At 35.6% G+C, this 16,089-nt stretch overlaps 1 protein-coding gene across 1 annotated transcript; it reads right to left on the bottom strand.

Moving 5' to 3' along the window:
- Window positions 1-1,209: 1,209 nt before the first annotated feature.
- LOC145160884 (protein DETOXIFICATION 24-like) lies at window positions 1,210-9,535 on the bottom strand. Its single transcript, XM_079080265.1, has 9 exons — window positions 9,420-9,535; window positions 4,704-4,963; window positions 4,069-4,610; window positions 3,044-3,130; window positions 2,915-2,971; window positions 2,605-2,843; window positions 1,800-1,918; window positions 1,600-1,686; window positions 1,210-1,488 (listed from the first exon to the last, which is right to left on the bottom strand). The coding sequence occupies exons 2-9, from the start codon at window positions 4,950-4,952 to the stop codon at window positions 1,414-1,416; spliced, it is 1,455 nt and encodes a 484-aa protein (XP_078936391.1). The 5' UTR covers window positions 4,953-4,963; window positions 9,420-9,535; the 3' UTR covers window positions 1,210-1,413.
- Between the last annotated feature and the right edge of the window lie 6,554 nt (window positions 9,536-16,089).

Genomic DNA, 16,089 nt, shown 5'->3' with positions numbered 1-16,089 from the left:
GAAAAGTCAGAAATGGAAGTACCCAGATCTGATCTAACATATGGTAAGTTTCTATGATAACCAACATTAGACAACGATTCCCCTATTTCCATATGTAAACAATTAAGATTTATTTAATTTTCTTCTATTTTTTGGACTCTGTTTTAATGAATCCTTGTCTAACCTATGAAGATTTTGATTGAGTTTTAATTTATTAGGTAATTGTTAGATTAGATCTTTTGGATATGTGGTTGAACTTTTTATGAATTTCATGATTTCGATTAATATCTATAGTTCACAATAATTATGTGTTTACTACTTGACATGGTTGTCATATTAATATTTACTTTCTCTTATAATTTCTACAACCAAGAGCTATTTTTTTTTGATAGTGGGGGAAAGATGTAAGGTACTTATGTAGATAACATAAAGTCATCAAACCTCTTACCCGTATTCTTTTTGGTCTAGCTTGTTCGTGTTTTCAATTGCTTCATACAAAAACATATCCCTTTGACGTTGAAGGAGGATCGAGGCCCTTATTTGAGCTCTTGGAAGAAAACCTACACTTGTCCGTGTTTTCAATTGATTCACATTTACCAAGATATTCTCCGTTTAGGTCCACCGGATATGAAGACTTCTCATAGGGTCACCCAAAGTGAAACTAATTTTTCCATGATGATTAGGTGTGTTTCTTCTAGCGAAGAACGATTGGGTGGATAAAGGTAAAATATATTATTTAAAGGATATTCTCCGTTTAGGTCCACCGGATATGAAGACTTCTCATAGGGTCACCCAAAGTGACACTAATTTTTCCATGATGATTAGGTGTGTTTCTTCTGTCGAAGAACGATTGGGTGGATAAAGGTAAAATAGATTATTTAAAGGGCATTAAGAACGTTTGAGTTAAACAATTTAGGGACTAATTGTGCAAGCTACCCTAAATCACATGGATTATTCATATAATTTACTCTGAAATAATGAAATAATTGATATGACAGGTTTAGGTGTGGAGAAAAAGAAAAAGGTAGTAGCTTTTTTATTTTATTTTGATAATTGATAATAAAAGTATAGAGTGACTAAAATGAAAAAAATAAATAAACAAGTTCAGTGACCAATGGTAGCTTAAATAAAGTATAATTACTAAAATAAAACACCAAGAAAAGTTCAATGACTAATTGTAACTCTGACAACGTCGTTGGATATTATACACACCGGTTAGAGTGGAAAAAATGAACAAAAATAAAAAGTTAAATCACCAATGATAGCTTAAACAAAGTATAATGATCAAATTAAAACACCCATAAGAGTTTGAGTAACTAAAAATGGCCTAAGCCCTTTTCTAAGCAATCATAAGAATTCTAACAGCTTAAACTACCATACATATAATATGGACGTAGAAAATACTACTTACGAAAATCTTTTGATCTATCCTGATCAGTTAGAAACCTCCTCCGTGTTGTCTGAAGATCTCACATAGAACCTGTTGAGCCGTTCCCCAGCTTTCTTAACCTGCAAAACAAGAAGTACGAGTTTCTAAAATTTGAAAGTTTACAAATATCAATGTCAAAGGCCAAAAAATATATTAATGTTAAAAATTCCTTTTATTTTCCCCAAGTTTACCTGATCATCCCAGTCTATCCTCCATGCCAAATACAGAAGCACAAGCGTTTGAGTTACAATGCCACCAATCATTCCAATCCATATACCCTATAGAGATAGGAGCGATATAACAATTCTCAATATTTTTCAAAAAAAAAGAAAAGAAAAAGGTTAATGTAGTGTTGGTTTGTTTTTTGTTGATCAAATGGATCATAAGATACCTTTACTTGGAGATTTGTCAAATATCCGAGCAAAGCTCCCATTGGTATGCCAATCGCATAAAAGCAAACAAGGTTGATAATTGCTACAATACCCTGCATTCCAGCTCCAATTGCCATACCTAATGACAACAGGATTTTACAGGCTCAAATCAATATAAAAACTCTCATGAGGAACAATAACATCGTATACTTCCCTTAAAAGAAAGGTCCTAATTGGGAAATAATTTAAAAATACCAGTAAGATTTTATGGCTTTGAATCTTGATAAATTGCCTAACATACTATATTGTTTAGCATAATTAAAAGTTCACAATTTAATTTAGTTTCACTAAAACCTAGATCGGAACATGGTTACACATGTTGAAATCTATCTATAGGATTACAACGAAGGAGATATATAGGAAGTGAACGTGAAGGAGAGAGCCACTTTTCCATTCTTTTTGTTAACTTTTTAAATAATAAAAAACAATAGATTAACTAAAAATATAAATGCATAAGTGTAATATAGTCAATTTAGGTTTGGTAGGGACTAAATTCGTAACAAAACCAAATCATAAAGACGGTCCTATTGAAAAAATAAATAGCTACGGACCAAAAATGCAGGCTACCCCAAACCATAGAGACCATTCATGTAATTTACCCAAGAAGAAAAGAAAACATATTGCGGTTTTAATTTCACAGGTTTAAATCTTTGAAGATCTTAAATTAAAGAAAGGTGCACCATTATATATATTTCCGAAAATATATAAACTTCCCAACTTTGAAATATAAATTGAAAAGTAGATTAATTAGAATGGTAGAATTACCTGAAAGAACTGGATAAATACTGTTCACCAATACGGAAAGCGAAAGTAATAAAGAAAGATCCTCAACAGTATCTGCAACTCTTTCATCATCTGTAAAGAAGTAAGCAAGTTTTTTGCGAAACACCAAGAAAAGAACAAAAAAGAATGTTCCAATTGCAATGGAAGTTCCCAACAACACTTTAATAGAGAACTTTGCAGCTTTAGCATTTCCTCTTCCGAGCTCATTTGCAATCCGCACACTGAAAAATACTGAATTCTCTGTTAATAATTCTTCTAACTGAATATGAAAACTAATTGATCGGTTTCATACCATGCAGCGCCTAAGAATCCCATGCTTATCATAAACTCCCATGCATTAATGTTCAAGCTGCAAAATTTTAAAAACTTAATTCAATCTGTTTGTCTGTTAAAGATAATTTATGAAGAATGAGTTATATACCATATGGAGAAGGCAGAAATGGCAACTTCTGCATTTGGCATGTATCCCGCAAGTAAGACTAACACAGCATTGTACCATAGCTCCAAGCTGTACAAGAAAGAACAAGAAAGGGAGCATTTAAGGTGGTGTTTCATTTTAACTTAATGGACTTAATGCATAAAAGATTAAAGTGGTTAAGTTATAGTTATCTATGGTGGTTTCTTTTTTAGGGCGTGTTCGGCACAGAGCGTTTGGGAGCGTTTGAGAGCTTCTAGCTTGTAGTGTCTGACAAAACGCTCCATTTTGAACAGAAAGTCTCGTTCGGCACTACAAGCTTCTAGCGTTTAGTTTAAACAAAACGCTCCAAATTCAAATGCTACTTCATGTAGCGTTTAACAAAACGCTACAAGCTACAAGCTACCCGCTACCCACTATAAGCTACCCGCTACCAGCTACCAGCTAATTTTGCCGAACACGCCTTACTTGATGAACAAAACTTCCTAGTGAGTTAAGTTAGGAGATTGATGTTCTAAACATTAAATCATGATTTTATATTTAGTTCTTCTGAATAATCCCAATTTTCCCCAATAAAAAATCACATTTATATTTAAAATTATGAATAATGGAGTATATTTGTATGCTTATATTTGAGTTATTCACTATTATATATGTAATAGATAGTATACATACCAAATTAGTATACGGTTTTTTTCGTAATTTTTCTATAATAGGTCGTGTTTTTTCTAACATGAGCCCATTTTATTTGTCTAAACATATGTAATTTTGAGCCTATTGATTAACTATATTAAATGGGGTGTAATTTATTAAATATAATATGCAATTTTATTGATGTAGCTTTACTAAATAAAATAGAACGAAGGGTTAATTAATGTATATATCTAATATAAAAGCAAAGGTTATAAATGAAAAATTAAATAATATTTATGAAAATGCCACCTAGGATCAAGCAGAGGGTCATGAATCCATGCATCATGGTGCTAAGCAATTCAACCAATTCTATAAAAACAACTCAAGGCGATACTTACCAGACCATAACACCAGAAGATAATGAGAGCTTCACAACAGGATACAAGTCTTTAAACGCAGCAACTGTGAACCCTTTCCACGAATAAGGACACCAACCTCCAAAAATGTAGATAAATTCAGCAGCCACAAGAAACCATGACGATACTAACAATGCAACCATGGCGCCAGGAACTCCAAAGCTTAACTTAAAAACCAGAAGCCACGACAAAGGGACATGGATGGCGAGTCTGAAGATTGAAAGCCATGCGATTACTATGTTCTTTAATTGTGCTTGTAGAAACATTTGTATTGTCAAGGTAAACACGAAGTTGTAGATGAAGGGGATGAACCATAGAGATATGTACCCACCGCTCATGGCTATGGCTTCATCTTCACCGAGGAGTCTGTATAATTGTGTCCCGAAGATGAAAACTGGGAGCAAAATTGTCAAAGTAATTAGGTCGATGATCCAAGATCGTTGCAAGTAAATTCCCATCATATGGTGTTGCCCCGCTCCGAATGCTTGGCCACAAAGCGTTTCAGTTGCACTTGACATTCCCAACTGTTAAGCGATATAAATAACAAATTAAGTGCAAATTAGCGTTCTTTTTGTTGGCGCCATGAACAAAGACGAGCTAAAAGAATGCTGACTTACAAGTATTCCATTGATAAACCGGACACTTAGGGTTTGGACAAGTGCGTAGCCAGCAAGATCAACGTTGCTTATATGGCCGATGAATGATTGAGTGATAACAAGAGTTCCGAACGCACAAACCCTTGATATCATACTGGGCAATGCAACCCTCCATATCTTCTTGGATTCAATCCATACCCTTTTCTTTAAGTCGCCTTCGGTTTCCTCGTCGCCATGTCTAAGTAGCTTCCTTTGAATTTCGTTATCCATTGTTACTTAAACTAAAAGACAAAATTATTGCCGTGTTAATTATGTTGAGGGTGTAAATGTCATAATAAGTTCAATTTTGGGTTGTAAAAGGTGTAGGATGGCGGTAAATTGGTAGTGGTGGAAGTGTGAGGGTGGACGATGATGGTAAATTGGCCTAAATGAGACCATATTTATAGTCACATTATATGTATGTTTGGAAAAAAAATTAGCTGGTAGCTAGTAACCGGAAGCACGAAGTTGTTGCTAGCTATAAGTTGTAAGTTATTGTAACTATAAGTTGTACCTTTTATTATTTTTGTGGACATGTTTGGCAAAAGTAGTGATGCAAACAAGTCATATAGGTTTGAGATAGGATGGATTGAGAGTTGGGGTCTTCTCGCTTGAGATGGATGCTCCAAGACTTGTCGATCACAAGAGAAACAATATGCTAAGTGTAATTTGGGGGTTCTCCCGAGATTACACTATGATGCTCAAGTTAGGCATGCACGAGAGAGAGAGAGAGAGAGAGAGAGAGAGAGAGAGAGAGAGAGAGAGTGTGTGTGTGTGTGTGTGTGTCGGATCTGTATAAGAGAGCGAGATAGTTAATTGTTACTTGATAATACCACCAATAGAGGAGTTATTTATAGAGTTGATGGAGGGGACAATATTTGTCACCTTGTACGAGTTTTGTGTCTATTGTATGTGGTTTTTTTTTTTTGCAGATGAGCACAATCCATGCAGGAACAAGGTGGGATGCTATTGGCGCTCAGGCCTTGCCTTGGGCTCTCCATTATTAACGCCCGACTTGGACTCTTCGTTGTCCTTTTTTATTTTATCTTAGGCGCGTGCTTTTCACTCCTTGCTTTGCCAATGTCCAATTTATGAGGGCTCACCTATCTTCGGCTCTGGTGGTCATGGTGGTATGACAATGACATATGGGTGTGTTTCCTAAGATTTATAAAAAGGATGGTGGTAACATTTCTCATAACCATTATCAATTTTCTTTTTCCTGCTACTTCCTCTTGTGTTTCCTATTTTCTTCTCGCTCTATTTAACAATGGCCGATGACGAGTTAATGATGTTATTCATAAACATAGGGGAGATTGAGGCAACAACACTTGATTTCAATTTGTGGGAGAATTATGGCATTAAGTTGCATAATCCTGATACTGCAATTAATCAGGCTTCCGGTTGAGAAGGTGGGTCTCTATTTTAAATACCAAGAATTTGGACTTTTCGTTCCTATAAGTTATTCGTGATCGATTTTTTGATTTATTATAAGATACACATTGCACACCAAAAATCCAACTTGATATCCAACTTGAATGAGAAATTAGTGCCATTCATAATAGTGTATTGTACTGATATAGTGGTGTTTATTGTCCATTTGATTCGACAATTTTATTAGGTATAGGTGAACGGGGATCGGTATATATATTTTTACAGGCGTAGTGGTGCTGAGATTGCTAAGCGTTTTCCTAATTCCATTAAGAAGTGAAAATTATCAATTCTTTTGGGTTTATTGTTGATGTTTATTATGGATAGTTGATTATTTCCATTAAGAAGTGAAAAATCCATACCTGGAGTGTTGAAATAGTAAACCAAGAGATTATTGTTGACGTGCTTCAAATATTAACCAAGACAGACGAAGATGTGTTGGAATATAAGCATTTAGCCAATAAGGGTTTGGTGAAAGATGGTGAAGAGGGGCATGATGATGATCTTGAAGTAGTAAAACTTGATACGACTATTCCAGAGGATCTGGGTAATGTTCTTGATGGTGTAGTTAATCTACCTTTATCTTTTCTAATAGTGAGAGTATCTAAAACTATTGGCTTTGTGAAGGTCAAGTATGGTTTTGTCCGTAGTGGCTCTATTGCTAGTAGAACGCATGGTAGGGCTGTTGGTGAATTGTTTCACTAATTGTATTTAAGTATAATGGGTTGACTTGTTAACTAAAATCAATCTTGATGTATATTAAACAAGGAAGGTGTGAAGTGCACACTTGTTTAAGTTTATTCAAGATTCAAAAGTAGACTCTCACTTAGAGGCGAAGCCTCTGAACGAACGTGAGTCCGAGGGAAGCACCCCTGGGAGCAGGGTCCAAGGGGCAGAGCCTCTGGCTGGGGTCAAGCTTAGTCGGGTTCGAGTTGTTGGATCCGAAATGAATCGGAAATCCGAATTCCTGAAATTTGACCCGGTTTAAGACTTCATCTACACTCTAATTAAAACCTAGTTTTTGCGACACTTTTTGACTGTTGGAAAACTGTTTTATGACAGTTTAGGTAGTTTTATGACAAAGAAAACTGTCTTGTGATAGTTTTCAAACAAGGAGGTTTATAATCCTTTTTTGGTATTTATTTTTTGGTACTCACAAATTATATAACATCCAATTCTTTGTTCTTGTTCTCTTATTTCGGGTCTTATCTGTTTGAAGATTGGGAGTACCACCCAAATACTTCAATCTAAAAGTGATCACACAATTCTCAGGATGTCCACGTGCTTTTATTACGCTATATGTCTAACAAGGGCAACTTTGACTTTTAATCCGAAGTCAGAATGTATTGATCTTGATTTAATTCTGGATCATAGGGAAATTAAGTGCCTGAAAGCAAGCTCTCTGGTGTTTTTATTTAGGATAGCACGGTGGAGTAACTTTTCAAGCATGTTGCATGATTGCATTCCCTCTATCATGTCTCCCCAGTCGCTTGTTGTTCTTGTTGTTGAGCCCTAATTTTCAGATACACCTTTTAATTTCGAGAATGAGGAAGAGATAGTTGTAGATAAGTCGTTTGTCTACTAGTGACCATGTGAGTCATATCTATGTACTTAATAGGGCTATATATAATGGATATAAAATTAGTGATCCGATCACGTTCATTCACTTTATGGAGAAGTTGCTCCCAAATTCTATTCATAATAAATTTGCTAACCGGATAGATTGCTAGATGATTTCGCTTCTCGGCGGTCATACCACACAACACTTGGTTATTATGGGAAAAATTAATTAGGGGTTTGAGCTTGATTAATGTGAACGTCTTTCTGGAGTGAGCTTGTTGAGAGTCGTAAACAAATGATGTTTTGATGTAGGAGCATAACCTTGGTAGCAGTGTCACCATGTTGGCTCACTCCATGTAGACAACTAATAAGAAAATGATAGATGAAGTCAGACATGATCGGCAGGCGTCGGAAGCTGGTACGAAGAACTTGACTGATGGGCATAGTGATTATATTTGGCAGAAAATGAAGGGTTAAAGGTTCGCCTTCCTACCTTGGAGGTGCAACCTAGCCTAGTGGCAAGCCTAAGAGCTTTGTCCCTTTCAACAACAAGTTTGTGAGCTTCAAGGTTTGTTGGGGAGCCTTATTGAAGAGAGAATATTTTCCTAAACATAGAGTAACCTTAGATCAAGTGATAGCAACAGCCTTGAAACTCGGATTCGGTAATTTATGTAGAAATAGTTTTAGGGAAATTATATATGTCAAAATCATAAGTTCAAATAATAAGTTGATTTAAATAGATAACAAAATTGGGTACATGTGAATACACAAAACTGAAAAGACACACAGTGATCTCACTTCGTAAATAATTACTGAAAATTTAAGATATATATATATATATATATATATATATATATATATATATATATATATATATATATATATATATACCACCGAGTTGTCCAAGTTTTACAACACTCCTCCGTTCAGTAACAAGTCGATCGGGGAGTACTCGGATTCTGTAACTCGCCTCGGTAAAGGCCCGAGTAAGAAGTACTCGGCCGAGTAATCAGCCAACTCGACAAGCTTTACAACGCTGGTAGAAAGCTGACGAAGTGAGGCATAAAGACCAAACATCAAAAAAAAATCACAGGGACCATCTGTGGGGTTTTTTGAATTTAGGGATTAAACTTCAGATTTTAGGATACCACAAGGACCATTTATGAACTTTTGTTAATAAAGAATAAATATATTAAAAAAAAAATAAGTGTAATTTAGTCTTTTTAGGTTTGGTAAGGACCACGCATATAACAAAAATACATTTTAGGACCATCCAAATTAAAAAAAATACTTAGGGATCAAATACGCAGATTATCTCAAACCACATGGACAGTTCATGAAATTTACTCTTATTTATTTAAACAAAAAGGTAATCAATTATACTTCATAATTTATATATTAATCAACTATTTCCCTAATTAATCGTTTAATTAAGATCACAAACAATATATTTCTTTCACCGGTCAACTTGTAATGTTTGCTATGGAAGTGACATTTCAGTAGCAAGGTAAACTACAGAATATAACAATGTATTTTCAGTCAATTTGTGTTGTATTTATAACACGAGAAACATTTTATGCTTAAACGACGTTTTGGAGACACAGCCATATAATCGGTTTAACTATGGAATCATCATCAATACAAAAAAATAATATATATATAAACCCAGATAAATATAACCAAAAGATCAATGTAATGAGAGAAAAGTACCCGGCGACGCCGCAATCGGCGTGAGAGCACCGCCTGCAACTACTTTCACTTCGTGAATGTTTGATGAGACGGTGGTGGGGGTAGCCAGAATTTGAGTGTAATGGGTTAGACGCTCAGAGGACAATGGGTGCTATATATTTTATTTATGGGGAAGAGTGTAGTTTGTGGACCAGGGTTTTTGTGGCTATTGTTATCTACACGTCACCCTTTATAATGTAGATTCAAAATTTTCATTTACTTTCTGTTCAATTTATATAAGACATTTAATTTATTTATTATTATTGATTTATCACATTTTTTCTAAAAGAAAGAAAAAAAGTTGGAAGTTTTCAAAATTTAAATCTAAAATCCATTTTATTTTAGGGTCTTAAAATCAAATGATTGTAAGGGAGGAGCGAGTCATTTCCTTCCAACCCACTGAACCCATTCTCACATCAGCTTTTATCTTTCATTTTTCTTCATTTTTTCCAACCCACAACATAAAGAAACTCTATTTTTTCAACTTACTCAACTCATTCAATTAAAAAAAATACAAAATAATCAAGGTAAAATCTTAATTAGAAATACAGTTACCGCTGGTACCTCCAAGATACCACTCCCTCTTCAGCGGGTTATTTAATTGGTTTCACCAACCACATCATCATTTCTCTCTACTTTCTCTCTCTCTCATTTTCTCTTGTACCGTATGTTTTAAGACTTGTACCTTAGTTCTTTTGTATTTTTTTTAATTGCATGGGTTGGGTGGGTTGAAAAATATAGGATTTCCGTGTGTTATGGGTTGGGAAAGATAAAGAAAAAAGAGAGACAAAAACTAATATGACAGTGAGTTCAGTGGGTTGGGAAGGAATGACTCCCTCCTCCTTAAAAGGCAATGTTTTGAAAACTGGTTTTTCATTTGAACCGTTATGGTGATCGGTTTTCGGTTTAACCTGTTGTAAGTCCCAAATCTGCTTGTGTATCAATCAGATCCAATTGATGGTGCGGAATCTCAATCAATTGGATGATGCCAGATCAAAATAGAGAAGAAGAAGATGATGAATCTATGATGTATTCAATAAGATTGATGCTCCAACACATAAGATTCTCTCACACACACTCTTCTTCTCTAACTTTCTCTCTCTACAATATGCTCTCTACTCTATCTCTCCTCTAGGCCCTCCTTTTCTGTTCGTACACTCCTCACCCACCTAACATCTATTTATATGTATATGGGGAACATGGGCCGTAGATGGGTTCACGGCCATAAACTGGTTTACGGCCGTGAACACAGCCGCAAATGTATATTACATTACAGAAAAACGAATTGCCTAGAAAAGTAAAGTATAAAGCAATATTTTAGACCCAACAATCCCCCCTTGGTTTATAGCTTTCTTTTCTAATTGACCCAACAAACTCCTCCTAAAAAGTAGCTGGCTTTTCTTGTTAATCTTCATTAGGAGCTTGGCTTCAGCGTTTATCTACGATTTCTTCACAACTTTAAGATGAACTTGATGAATCTTCAATAAATGACTTCATCTTGAGCAGTTGGGCTTTTCTTGAAAATTTGAATCTCAACGCACATTGGGTGAGGAGGCTTTTTGAAGAGATTCTTGAAAATTAGTGCTTTCAGCTTGAGAATCTTCAGAGAGAGTATCAAAGAGAACTAATCTTCTGGATCACTTCAGCAGGTTCATAGATAGCAGCAGACTGGTTGAGGAGGCTTCAATGCAATCCGTCACATAATCTTCAATTGCAGCTTCACCTTGCTTTTGGGGTTGAAGGATTGAATGTTGAAAGAATAGTCTTCATTTCTTTCTCCTTCGAATGAGAATTCTTCGATGATCACGGATGAAGTTTCGGCTTAGAAAATCTCGATAAAGTTTCCATGAGTGTCATCTACATCTGAATTCACTTTTCAAGACAAAACAAAACTAAAAGAAAACTCAGCACACAATATTTTTGGATTTTTTTTTCATATTTTCTGAAAAAAATAAAACATAAATAATACTATTTTTGGATTTTTAATTTTCTGATTTTTGTTTGATTTTTGAATTTTCTGATTTTTGTAATTAATTTTTTTAATTCTCCCCCTAAATTTGTGCATAGAGGAAAAATATGAACAAATGTAACAAAAACAAAAATATTTGGGATCAAAGTGAGACAGTCTTAACTTTGTTTATCAGTAGATTCACCTTCATGAATAGATCTTGTCAATTGCTGGTATGGTGGTCTACTTAAACACGAAGAATATTTACAAACTTTTTTTTTCAAATATACCATTTAGCTGACGACGACCACGAGTATTGTTGTCCACTTAAATTAAGCAGCGAGATCTACATACAACCTCTAAATGGTTCAATTTTAGTTGCACTAGAACGTGTTCCCCACTTCCCGATATACCCTGGTTATCAAGAACTTCCAAAAAACTCCTTACTTTAGGTGAGTAAACAATTATTGAGGAGGAAGACAGATTTAGAGATAGATGCATATGTTGTGTCCTAGGTCGGATCTCTTTCAATCACACAGAGGGGACAACATATGACTAACAGAGATAGAGGGATTGAGAGGTAGAATGTTGCATATGTTGTGTCCCAGGTCGGATCTTCCGATCACGCAGAGGGTACAGCATATAGCTAACAGATAGAAAGAATTTCATAGATAAGAAGGTGCGTAGAATTAGAGTTACATATGTTACAATCCAGGTCGGATCTCTTTCAATCACGCTGAGGAAGCAACATATTACAGACAGATAGAAAGCAAGAAAATTATTTCTACAGACCTACTTTATCAGAACCCCCAGTCGCTCTATCAGAACCAGAATTAAGGACATAAGTCCGTACATCAAGGAAAAGTTAAGCCACAGTTCTAGATGCGTATTATTTTAGTGTATCCCATGGGTTCCCATATTTATCTCACTGCTCAATCTACCCGAGCATCGTATGGTCAGTCCAAACAATCCTATCTAAATCTACACTGTCAAATCCTTCATGCCTACCAGCACATTGAACACAGAGTCTAGACAATTCAGATTCAGTCCCTTACACATGTTTTAGACTGCCCGTTATCACTTTCTTGATATCACTTCCCGAACAATACCTACTAAAGAAAAACTATAAGAAAGAAAATAATTGTCTTCAAAACGAAACAGTGGAAGATAAACTCAGGAGTATAGAGAAGAAAACTTAAACCGTTAGTCACCGATTGAATTTGCATCCAGAAGGTCTGAGAGCAGCACGCATAACCTCAGAACATATCCGAAAATTCTTCACATCGTTAAGCACAAACCCTATGTGTGATCCTTTCCTTTCTTCCCTTCCCGCAAAGGACACATACTCTCAAATAATGTTCTGAGTGTTGTACAGTTGAGAGATGTCCCCTATCATGTGCCTGGAACAGCCACTACCAACAAACCGAAGTCTGATGATATGCCTCCATAGCTGCTCCGACACAAAGCGGGGTCAGTTGGTCTTTGGAACCCAGTCCATTTTGAAACTGGGTTGACCTTTGTCATCTTTGCAAGGTACTCTCTCCCATGATATGTCCTGTTTATCACAAACAGAATATGAAGAAATATTATAAGCATTAGGAGATTTAGGAGATTGAACCTTTGGTACCCATCTGTAGTTGGGTTTAACCCATTTCTTGTTCGATCCAATGGGTGGCTCAGTACTTGCTTTTGAACTGGAAGTCGATCGTTGAGATGACTTTGATCTGACTGATCTTGATTTCGCTAGAGCATCTCTTGGATTGGACTTCTTGGCCGGCATACCCTTCTTGTTGTTGGGAGTTGATTTCTTGGCCTTGGGAGTTGAACTCTTGCCCTTCATGGCATTCCAGTCGCCATTGTTTGAACGTGGCCTCAAAGAGTTTCTTTTGGAAAATCTCCCTCTTGGTGCATTCTGCCAGCCTTGTGTGTAGTTGGGAACGTATGCGCGATTAGGACTGCACAACTGGTATTTTTGCTAGGAAATTCTATTCTCATGAAACCATCGTCTATTGTAAGGCTTGTACTCTAAGTGAATACTACACTCTATGCTCGTTCAAATACATCTCATATGTGCAAGTAAGGGTTGGAAACCCTAGAAATCCCGGCTCAAGTTCATTATGGACTAGGATTCTCTTATTGGGCTTAAGGGACCAATAAATCATCAATTCGACTAATTTGGGCTTAAATACCCTAATTGGGTTCAAAATGGACCCAATTCATAAATCTATGACATTTGGAACCATTTGGGCCTAGGATGATTCATTCTAACCATAATGGGCCTCATTGGGCCATAAATGAATTAATTAGCCCTGATGGGCCATAAACTTCATTTCTTTTATTCAAAAGGGGTCGTGAACCATCCTAAGGGCCCAATGGGCCGAAAAATAATATTGGGCCTATGAAATTCGATCAAAGCCAAGAAATTAAGCCCAACACCATTTTCTTCATCCCATTAGACCCATTTTCGGCCTAAGGTAAAAGAAAAAAAAGGGGGGGGGGAAGTTTCATGGTGACACATCTTTTTTATATGTAGGGTCCCATGCTAAATACCTTCCATGCAAAAACTAATCTCATGCATCAAGACTTCTATCACTTCAAACCTCTCTTCTCTTTTCCCCTCTCTCCTTCTTAAACTCGGCCATAGAGCCAAAAATCACCACCACACTCATTTTACTTACAAAAATCTCCTAAGAAAACTCTCAGGAAACTCCTACATCTTCCTCCAAATTTCGAGATTTTAGGTGTATCTTCAAGGAGGTTTTCATCTATATCACTATCCTTGGTAAGTTTTTGCTTAGATCTATGATTTAACTTCTTGATCTCTTCAAAGATCTCCTCTTACATCCATATATTTGTGGATCATGTCCTTAGAACCATCTAAGTTCAAGATCTACTTCAAGAAAGCTTGCTAGGATCAAAATCTTCTTCCACTTCTTCACCAAAACCGATCCATCACCCCAAGGTGAGTTTATACCCCCTATTTTCGATTTTTACTTTGTTTTGGGGGAGAATAAAAGTTGTGTTGTGTAGATCTATGTGTGTATGCATGAATATGTGTGTTTTTCATGATTTATTTGGTGGTTATGTGTTGTTTACTTCATAAACCTAAGAATATGTTAAGAACATAAAGTTTATCACTTAGATCTACATGAAAACCTTGATAAAAGTATGTGTTATCACATATAATACATGTAAACTACTAGATCTGGGAATTATACACTTAAAATAGTAAAAATGAGTGTTGTGTTCCAAGATCCATAAACTAAACTTAAAAATCAGCCTTTCACAGAAAAGTTTTGGTCCAATCTCGAACTGTTTTCACCACCTAAATGATAGTATTTTTCACAACTGTTTTACATGCAAGTATTTCAGGTTTTTACCTTTAAAATGACTACTCTCACTTTTTCATACGATTTTTCTATAATTTTTGGCAAATATTACAAAACTGCCTATCAGATTTGAAATAATTTCGGACCAACCTGTGAAGGTGAGCAATTTTACACTTGTTAGAAGCCATTAAAAATTATAAGAAAAATTGTGAACAACGTAGACAAAATTTCGAAACTTCCAGATTTTACGGATCCAAATTTCGACTTACGATGATTTTTCTACAAACTTTGCAACAACTAGGTCGGAAAAGCCCAAAACCAGAAAAATGTGTATTTTCACAAAAATCAAGCCAAAAATGATATTTTTGACAAAAATGGGTTTAAAATGTTATTTTTACCACAAACTTGTCATCAACACAAGTTTTGAACAAAATGGAGACTAAAGTGTTATTCTTACCAAAATTGGGCCTTAATTGTAAATTTTTGGCTTATTGGGCCAAGAACGTCATTTTTACAAAAAGTGGGCTTTTATGCTATTTTAGTGAATACTTGAACCAAAACCAACGATAAACTAACAAACGGATTAATTTGATCATTTTCTAGGTTATTGGGCCTTAGTGGCCCATTTTTATGTGTGATAGGTCCTGTATACTATTTATATGTTTATTGGGCCTCATTGACCCATTAACATGTGCGACGGACCTTGGATACTATTTGTGTGCTATTTGGGCCTGTAAATATCTTACATGTGAAATGAGCCTTAGTTGTCCTTTCATATATATATATATATATATATATATATATATATATATATATATATATATATATATATATATATATATATATTTCGGGCCCATGTTATATAATTTCATTCCAATTTGGGCCTTTAAATGATTTACATGTTTAGCGATGCCTTAGTGGTTCACTTACATGGTTCATTGGGCCTGGAATGAGATTATACCTTTCTTCGCGGAAATTCGATTAAGGATCTAGTGAGTTTTGTCGGTTGGCACCTATTAAGTGTATGATCGTAGCCTGTAGTTATAACCAGAGTCTCTTGGAGGGAGAGCGGGGATTTGTGTATAGATCTATACGGGGATGACACCCCACACCTGAGCTGTTCGCTACAGTTAGACTAACTCAGTCTAGGGTGACGAAAACCTTCTAATCATACAGGATATGCAACTATAAATACAATGGGACTAAACAACTCTGAACATAATAATTAAAATACATACCTTTGTGTGCATTTTAGAAAAATAACACAACAAGAACAGTAAAAGTCTTTGGAGGATTTGAACATCGCTATTAAACTCGGGCAGTTATGTAGTCGTATTGGGGGTGAATGTAGCCTGATCAACTACATTCATTCAAA

This window comes from Lactuca virosa, chromosome 1, assembly GCF_052849685.1.
Source record: "Lactuca virosa cultivar CGN04683 chromosome 1, Lactuca_virosa_CGN04683_v6, whole genome shotgun sequence".
Classification (NCBI taxonomy): domain Eukaryota; kingdom Viridiplantae; phylum Streptophyta; class Magnoliopsida; order Asterales; family Asteraceae; genus Lactuca; species Lactuca virosa.
This window is presented reverse-complemented; position numbering and strand designations above follow the sequence as displayed.